At 45.7% G+C, this 9,150-nt stretch overlaps 1 protein-coding gene across 1 annotated transcript; it reads right to left on the reverse strand.

The window, feature by feature from the left end:
* Positions 1-189: 189 nt before the first annotated feature.
* Positions 190-9,078, reverse strand: KIF20A (kinesin family member 20A). The gene is made up of 19 exons (XM_055429313.2): positions 8,948-9,078; positions 8,308-8,490; positions 6,882-6,971; positions 6,658-6,777; positions 5,644-5,782; positions 5,359-5,546; positions 5,144-5,273; positions 4,770-4,964; positions 4,548-4,659; positions 4,374-4,442; positions 4,008-4,151; positions 3,699-3,864; positions 3,423-3,587; positions 3,154-3,293; positions 2,909-3,011; positions 2,441-2,636; positions 2,104-2,195; positions 1,738-1,875; positions 190-993 (listed from the first exon to the last, which is right to left on the reverse strand). The coding sequence occupies exons 2-19, from the start codon at positions 8,467-8,469 to the stop codon at positions 676-678; spliced, it is 2,667 nt and encodes an 888-aa protein (XP_055285288.1). The 5' UTR covers positions 8,470-8,490; positions 8,948-9,078; the 3' UTR covers positions 190-675.
* Between the last annotated feature and the right edge of the window lie 72 nt (positions 9,079-9,150).

Below are 9,150 nucleotides of genomic sequence, written 5' to 3' on the forward strand. Positions count from 1 at the left end.
TTCTAACCTTCACCTGTTAGACAAAGTAAAAGTAGTCATTTCTGCCGTATTCTTGGAGAGTTTCAGGCCTGTGCTTGTGTGTTCCGTAGGAGGTAATATGCTGTGATTATGTCTGCTGTGATTGGATTGTACAGTGGATACTATGGGTTATTCTGAGCTCAGGGCCCAGCTTTCCTTGGTTCTTTTTCCAGAACAAGTTTTGTTACCCATTCATCTCCTAGTATATGACACTTCACTTTTTATAAGGAAGGTTTGGAATATCTAATGTCCCTTGAATTCATTTCTTACCAAGATTTCTTGGGTTAGCTGTACACCAGTTGCTAGTCTCCACTGCCATTCCTATGCAAAATTAACAGGGGCCTGGATGATATTTGATTTTCAGTTTTTCTGCCCCTTTTATAATTTACTTCAATGATAATGCTAGATTTGGAATTCAGATTTAAAATGTGAATAATATCTTTATTTTAATATAACTTTTGTGTGCATAGAAACCATATAAGTAAAAAAGTGTAAGATTACATAGGTGATTATATTACAAAAGGGAGAAAAACTACTAGTGTCTGAATATTGCATTTTAGATAGAGTTTCAGGTATATATATGGTAAAGCTTTAAAGAAATCTATTTCTTAAACTAGCAGCAGACCCACCTGAGGGGAGTGCTCTCTCCTCACAACCTTAGTATTTTTTGCTGAAAGGCCCAGATTTGAGTAAAGGGGAACGCCGTGAGCGCAGGATTCGGGCATAAGGGCTGCAGTCTGTTGAACTTTGGCAGGTGGGTGTCCGGGGAAGTAAGTTACGAAGAAACGGTTTCTTCCCTGGGGGCTGTTGGTTTGGTTGCTGGTTTTCCTGGTTGGCACCGAGGCGCTTTTTGGTAGAAGCCTGGCCTTGGAGTTTCAACACAGTATGATACTGCTCTGCGATGCATGCTGCCTTCTTCCGAAGGTCCAGTTTTACTAGCGTCATGTTATTCTGCAACTCAGCCAGGGTCTGATCCTAAGGAAGATATGAACAAAGTTATAGGAAACATTTCTATCTGATCTATTAGAGAAATTCAAGAGGGCAAGGTAATACACACTATAGTTAATAAAACTTGTTTTTACAAAGATTAGCTCTGTATGGTCAGAGCTTTAATTGAATGGTGTGTGTGGAGGGGGTGGGTGTTGGTATTTAAGACTCAAACAGATAGCACTGAATAAAGGCCCTCTTCTAACACATCAGGTGGTATGAGCCTGAATAATTTTACTTAACCTCCAAGAGCCTCAGTTCCTGGGTGGGTATCAAATTAGGATGTATTTTTTTACATTTCCATATATCTGGATGGAATCAGGGTGCATTTATTGATGACAGTGTCATAGCTTTTACTGTGGTTTCTTACAGTTTAAGCATCTTGGATGAAATATGATAGTATCTCCCTCCCTAGGATAGTTGGAGAAGGAAATGGCAATCCACTCCAGTGTTCTTGCCTGGAGAATCCCAGGGACGGCGGAGCCTGGTGGGCTGCCGTGTATGGGGTCGCACAGAGTCGGACATGACTGTAGCGACTTAGCAGCAGCAGGAAAGTTGTAACAGAAAAAGCCTACAATTACTTAGCATAACGCCTTGTACTTAGTGAATGGTTACTTTGCAAGGAAGAGAAACTCCCCTCACTAAAAGATTAGCCTAAAAGTCTTTTTTATCTTCCTCATATATACTCTGACATGGGCTGATGGGAGAAAGTGATATATAGGCTGCCCCAACCTGTTTGATTAAGATGTCATCACAAGTGGCCAAGGCTTGGCGAAGTTTTCCTGCTCCAGTGTTGTGGCAACAGGCTCTTTCTGCTGACTGGAGAGACTCACCAAGTTTCTGGAGCTCTGTTCGCAGTAGCCTTATATTCTGAAAAAGGAAGAGTAGGAACCAAATTGTGGCCAAGACGTCATGCCAAGCGATCTACAGGAGTCAGAGAATCATCTGAAGAGAAGTAAAATTAGAAAGGCTAGCCATAAGAATGCAGTAGCCACTCTCCAGGATGGCACAGAAAGCATCTTGTCCTCACGAAAACCAGGGATACAGTGCTGGAAGCTGTCTTAGGTGAGAGCTTTGGTAACGGAGAAAGCTAATTACCTTCTGGCCCTCCTCTAACTTCTTGTCCACATCAACGATGAAAGGCTTGGCTGAGGGTGGGGGTTCTAACATTTTCTGATACTTCTGCAGCTCTGAGGGAAAGAAACAATAACCTCACATGTGTAGGCTTTCAAGGCTTGGACATACCTCTTTAACTGAATTAACAGTAGTTTGCAAAAAATATAACAAGTGAGGCCATGTGCATCCTAGAATGAAAGGTCAGGGGGATGTAGCTTGGCGGTCAAGGAAATTATGTTGGAGTTGGCCCCAGAAGGCCCAAGTTTGAAGAATAGCTCTTCCCTGAAACACTTCTGCTTCCTGCCCTCTCCCTCCTCACCTTCAGTGGTGGAGTTTAGCTCTGCTTTGCATTGTTCCATTTTAGCTTTAATCTCCTGGAGCTGCTGGGTGGAAACAGAAGCCAATCTTTGTGATCGCCGTAGGGACAGTTCAGACCCTGATGGTTGATGGGCCACTTGCTGCTGTCTGGCTTCCTGCAGGAGAGCTTCTAGCTCTTCAATCTTCTCATCTCGCTCCTAAAGGGAAACAGAGAACACAATTCTGTTTAGAGTCAGACGAATCCTGCAGGTATAGATGACTGAAGAATGAACAAAAATTTCCCTGTAAATTAGCATTTACACCATTTCTTGGCCAGTCAAACTCTAAATCAGTTCATCAAACATAGATTGACATAAAGCACTAAGGAGATGAGAGAAAGGTGAATTACACATTCTGCCCCTACTTTATCTCAGGCAAGCTAGCGATGGGAATCTGAGCAGCTACTTGGAGTTGGTTCAGGGCAACTCACCTGAAGTTCTTCTTGGTAAAAACTTGTCAGTGACTCCTTGAGGATTGTTAGTTTGTCTTCATACAGTTCCTCTAGTAGTTCCTTTTGTGTGTCCAAATGTTCACTGTCAGAGGAGAAAAGAGAAGTCAGTGCAGATTCTGAGGAGTAAGCTTGGAAAGCAGATCTTGAGGCACTACTCCATCCTAGTCTCTACTTCCTACCCTACAGTCTCAGTGATAAAACAAGAGGGGTTACTTGGCTGGTACCTGCACCACTGTTCTCGTTGTTGCATCTGCTCCACCATCTCATTGCAAATTTCATCACGGAGCTGCATCTCCAGCCGCAGCTTTTCCTGCCGTTCTTTCAAAAGCAGTGCTTTCATGGCTTCTACCACCTGTAGGAGCTCCTAGGAGGGACACACAGGTCAGAGGTCATCAGAAGTCCATGCCCTAAAAAGGTACAGGCCCACTTGGAACATAGCATGGAAAATGTATAGCCATCAAGCTGCTGCACCAAAGTTTTCTTGCATTCTCACCTCCTTCCCATATGTGGAGATGTCAACTTCATTTTCAATGTCATCACCAAGGCCTGGGTCAGTCTTAGCTCCAGTCTCTAAGCTGGGAGAAGCGCGCAGACTGTGTTCCTTGAGGAATGAATGTATTGATGGAAATCCCAGTTGCACAGGTGGAGCATGCACAAGCTAGTGAGGGGAAAAAAATCTTAATCGAATCCATTACTAGTCCCTAGTAGCTTTCTGAAGTACAGGTACCAGCCCAAAGTGAGCACAATCATCACACCTATAGCTTCGCACCTGACTAGCAATGGCTGAGAACTTGGCCACATGAAGGGTCTCATCATAGGTAGACGCACAGGGATTCACATTGACAATCATGCAGGAGCGGCCTCGGCCTGTGAAGAAGCCTTGAAACACTCGAGTCAGCTTGCTCTCACGGAAGGGAACCAGGTTCTGCTTTGACCTGGCAGGGAATTAGAGAGAATAGTGCTGTGAGCAGAGCTCTAGCCCCTGAGGAGATACTAGCACTAGCCCCAGTGATGATCAGGAAGTCTCTTAGCAAACTGCAGAGTGCCAGGCCATCCTGGCTTGCAGTGGAAAGCTTACCGGTTCTGCTGGTTTTGGCGCAGGGCAGCAATACAGCGGCCCAGGGTGTGCAGAGAAGTGTTAATGTTTCCTGCTTCCTTCAGCCGCTCACCACTCTTTTGATCTTTGCAGCGCTCTGAGCCAGCAAGATCACAGAGTGATAACCTTGAGTGATGGACAGGATCTGACATTAGGACCCCACATGTTATATGCTTTTTAGCCCCTTCATATATAGTTCTAGGGAGGGGAGAACCTGTGAAGAAACTCTGTACCCAAGGAGAGAGAACATGAATCTAATGGAAGTAATACCTCTGAGGACTGCCTTGTCCCCTCCCCCAACCACCATTTATGGCCCCAAAGCCCAAATTTCCAAATGGAAAAACTTACTCGCTAATCTTGGGGATAATATCTCCTTCCCCCTGAAGGTGCAGGATCCGGATTGAGAAGATACTATGACTAGAAGTTAAAAAAAAATAAAAGTCGCTGCATATCTTCTATGACCAGGTGGAGGACTAATGTTTCCTGAAACACAGTGAAAGGCTGACTCATTAACCTACTAACCTGCGGCTGGAGTTCTGGTTCAGGTGGGTGCTGGCAAAGCTCTGGTTTTTACGACCCACTTTCAGGAGTTTCCAGGCCTCCTCAGCATCCTGAACATGAATCCAATTGAGATCTGATGTGAAGGAAAGAAGGGCATACATAAGATGGGAGCACCTAACTCTTTTCCAAGTCTCTCCCAAGGTCCCCTCCAGGGTTCATGCCAGCCACGCTGCTTTCCCATACCTTTTACGTAGGGATTGCCATTCTGATCCTCACACAGCCGCAGAGTCTGCCTCTTGCGTTGCTGGCTAGGCGGTTCTAACAGGTCATAAAGCAGTTCATTGTAGATCTCAAAGAAGGAGATCCAGATGGAGAAGCGAAGATCTGCAGGGACACCTACAGGGGCAGTGTCTGGTTGTGCCCATCGGTGACTCATTTCTGGGGAAAAAGCCAATGTCCAGAGCGTCAACTCAAGGGAGTCCACCTCTCCTTTAGCCTGCAGGGGCCTCAGAAAGTGGAACTCAGGTTGCAACCTCTGATCTGTACCCCTGGAGTTTTGGGGAGCAGAAAATGGGTTCCTACTGTTAATTGGCACAGAGCCCAGTCATGGTACATACCATCCAGCTGGCTACTGCTGGGAAACTGGCTACTGGAGGAGAGCCCTGCAATGCCACTGTCAAAGCTGGTGCTGGTACCCATCCGGCTGTCAATGTAGACACTTTTCTTCAAGGAGGTGGACAGCTCCTCCTGGAGGGGTCCAGGGATAAGATAAGCACAAAACTTTCTGGAGGTTTGTCCCCTATCCCTGCCTTTGTGAACACCAACACTTTACCTCTTGGAGGCCTCCATTTAGTAGGGCCAGTTTCTTTAATTCCTCCTGCCGGATCTGCTTGCTGTCTAGCCACATTACCTCATTGGAGAACAAGGGCTTCAGATTAGGTGTTGGATGAAGCTGGCCTTGGAGACTATTGAAGATCAGAGCCAGGGACCTGGGCAGGATCCCACCATCCTTGATGGTACCTGGAGGCATGCGAAAGATGGACAGTTGCAGCAGCACTGTTCAGCTCAGCATCAAAAGCCAAAGACAATCAGCAGTTCTGTGAGGCCTACTACTCACCTTGAATTGTGTAGGTTTTCCCTGAGTTGGTGACTCCATATGTATAGATGAGCCAGTTCTGTCCTTTAAGTACATCCTTTACCATCTCCTTCACAGTCAGGTTGAAGAAAGATGCCTGTCCCACTTCTGGTCCAAAGATCTAGGGACAGACCCAATTTCTCAGAGGCCCATTCTTCATCTGGAGAAGGCAATGGCAACCCACTCCAGTACTCTTGCCTGGAAAATCCCATGGATGGAGAAGCCTGGTAGGCTGCAGTCCATGGGGTCGCTAAGAGTCGGATACGACTAAGCAACTTCACTTTCACGTTTCACTTTCTTGCATTGAAGAAGGAAATGGCAACCCACTTCAGTATTCTTGCCTGGAGAATCCCAGGGACAGGGGAGCCTGGTGGGCTGCTGTCTATGGGGTCACAAAGAGTTGGATGTGACTGAAGCGACTCAGCAGCAGCAGCAGCATCCTTCATCTTCCACTTTTCCCTGTGCCTAGCCAGAAAATACATCCCTTCCTGGGTGGTTGGCTCTGGAGACTACTCAAGCAGCTTCTTCCTCCAGTGCTGCCAGTTGCTGCCTAAATACTCTCTGCCAGTCCCTCCTTCATCAAAATCAACAAATACTTACAGAATGCTATCCACTAAGTCTAATGCTGCACACAAAATGGAGCAACATAATGGTCACAAGCATGGGCTTGGTATATAGATGAATCTAGATTCAAGTCCTAACTCTACCAATGACTAGCTCCATGGCCTCAGGAACATTATATTCAATGAGTCAGTCACAATATCCTTACCAGGAAAATAGGGACAGTGATTATAGAGTCAGTCACAATATCCTTACCAGGAAAATAGGGACAGTGATGATATAAAGTACATGACAAACTGACTACACATAAGGGTCCCCAAAATCGTAGACATGCATATATAATGAACTCAGTCAAGTAAAATGCTTTCCTTCTGAAGAGGGAAAAAAGTTGCCCCTACATGTTGGTCCCTTGTTCACATATCAGTAACTCCATACCTGGGAAAAGGTGAATCTGTGGGTGGCTTGTCCAATTCCTCGCTCGTTGCTCTTCTGGGCAAAAGAGTCCTTGGGTGCCTGAAGGGCAAGGGTCTCCATATTTTCAATACAGACACAACCCTGAGATGGGGGAAAACATAGTTGTCACAGAAGGAAACATTCCTGGGAACCTCGGCTGTACTATATCACTCCTTCTTTTAAATCCTCCCTCCTCAGAAACGTACCTGATCCTCCTGTCGTTCTAACTCTGAAGGTAACAAAGGCCTGACCCGCAGGAATACTTTCACCTTCTCTGTACCATCTTCAGATGGAACCTGTAGTAGAATTCCCAGTCAGAATCACAGATTAATCTGTTACTTCTGAGCAGATGGGCAAACACAACATAGTTCCTGGGAATCATGCTAACACTATCCCAAATTAACTTCAGATGACTCTGTGCCATTACTCTGGTTCCATAATCATTCCAACCCACACGGAGTTTTTCAGTATTTAATCGCCATTCCTTGTCTCTTCAGTAACCTGCAAACTTGGCTTACCACAGATTATCTGCATCAGAAGTAGCTGACTGGTATGAAAATCAGTGTGTGATATTATAGCAAAACACAGTAGTTAAGCACTTTGTGTGTGCGCTAAGCCGCTTGTGTCCGACTCTTTGACACTATGAACCATAGCCCACCAGGTTCCTCTGTCCATAGAATTTTCCAGGCAAGAATACTGGAGTGGGTTGCCATGCTCTCCTCCAGGGGATCTTCCTGACCCAGGGACCGAACCCATGTCTCTCACGTCTCTTGCATTGGCAGGTGGGTTCTTTACCACTGGTGCCACCTAGGAAGGCCCAGTTAAGCACTCTGGAGGCAGACATACCTGAATTTGAGTCCCAGTTTCATCATTTAGTAACTATGAGATCTTAAATAATCACACCCACCACTTTCATTTAACAAATATTTATAGACATCTACTCTGGCCTAGAAATTCTAAGAGGCTCTGGTAGCCCACGGTGAAGAATATTACCAAGGCTTCTGCTCTCATGAAACTTCTACAGAAGAGAAGACTTCTGAGTGGAGCTGTTCTCAACTATGGCCATTTCCCTTTCAAGAGACATTTAATAATGTTAGGACAGGTTTCCTGGTTGTCACAAATGGGAAGGAGCTACTGACATCTAGTGGGTAGAGGCCAGGAATGCTGCTTAACATCTTAAATTGCACAGGATAGCCCCCTATAACAAAGAATTATCTGGCTCCAAACATCCATTATGCTGCACCTAAGAAACCTCAGCTCAGCAGAAAGAAAGTTTCCTTAAATGGAAGCAACGGCTGATATTAAAACCTGCAATATACATTTCACCTACTTAATGGTGATATGACCTTGTGCAAATTAACTAAAATGTCTGGGCCTCAAGGTGAAGGAGAGGCAACGACTGCCTTTCCTCAGGATAAACAGAGTAAGCGTTCAGTTTCATTAATGCAACGCAATTAATAGCTTCCTTATGGACACACAACTGTACATTTTTTACTTATCATGCTGTTAATTTTGAGTTGACCTGTCAAACTCTAGAACTGCTGGGTTTTTTACCTCATGCTTCTCTGTATGGACAACTAGTAGGGTGATTATATCACTTTCAGTCCCCAAGTCACTCTCCAACTCCTTTACCTGCTTGTCTTCCAGGGAGGTGGAGATGACAGAGCAGTCTGACAGCAGGTCCTTGCGTATCACAGATCCCAAATCTGCAGCTGTGGACTCAAACATGGGGGAGACTACGACCTCCTCATCCGACAGCAAGCCAGCTGGTGGAGAAAGGATCCCTTGCGACATGTCAGCAGGGGCAATTTAGATCTAAAAAGAGACAAGAGTGGGTAGGGAGGAGAACCTTAAGCAATAAAAGGGGCTGAAGAATTCTGAAGAATTCAGCCTCTTCTAGGTAAGAAGCAGTTCCCTGGCCCCAGGACAACCTAGTCTCGCTGCCTGAATTCCTATTCCCTTTTCCTTTCAACTACTAGCAAACGGGAAAGGAATGAGAGTTAATCATTAAATCAAATCAGAGGCAGCATTTCGGACCACGAACGGGAATGAACAGATATCCAACTCCGAAAACATAAGGCCAAGTTCCAAGTAGGGCGCCTCCCTCAGTCGTGTCAGTAGTCGTAGGCTCATTCTCCAACCTCGCCCCTAGGCCCACGGTTAGGACAGAATTATTAAGAAAAACAGAAATGGCGGCAGTTCCGCTTTCTGAACGCCTAATCCGTCAGAGCAAAGGTGCCCCAACTTGGCTCAAGTACAGCCGCACACTCACCCAAAGACGCCACACTTCTTCAGTACCGGCTCACTCACACCACACAGCCAAACCTGGGCTTTCGCAGCTTGAGAGCACAACTCCACCCACGAAGCGCACCTTTGTTACTGATACAATGTTTTAAATTGCGCGCTGCGTTCGTTTGGCCAATCAGATAGCGAAGCTTGCACCTACCAATCAGTGCAAAGGGGCGGGCGAAACCC

This window comes from Moschus berezovskii, chromosome 8, assembly GCF_049115385.1.
Source record: "Moschus berezovskii isolate FMDL1 chromosome 8, NW_MosBer_1.0, whole genome shotgun sequence".
Lineage (NCBI taxonomy): Eukaryota > Metazoa > Chordata > Mammalia > Artiodactyla > Moschidae > Moschus > Moschus berezovskii.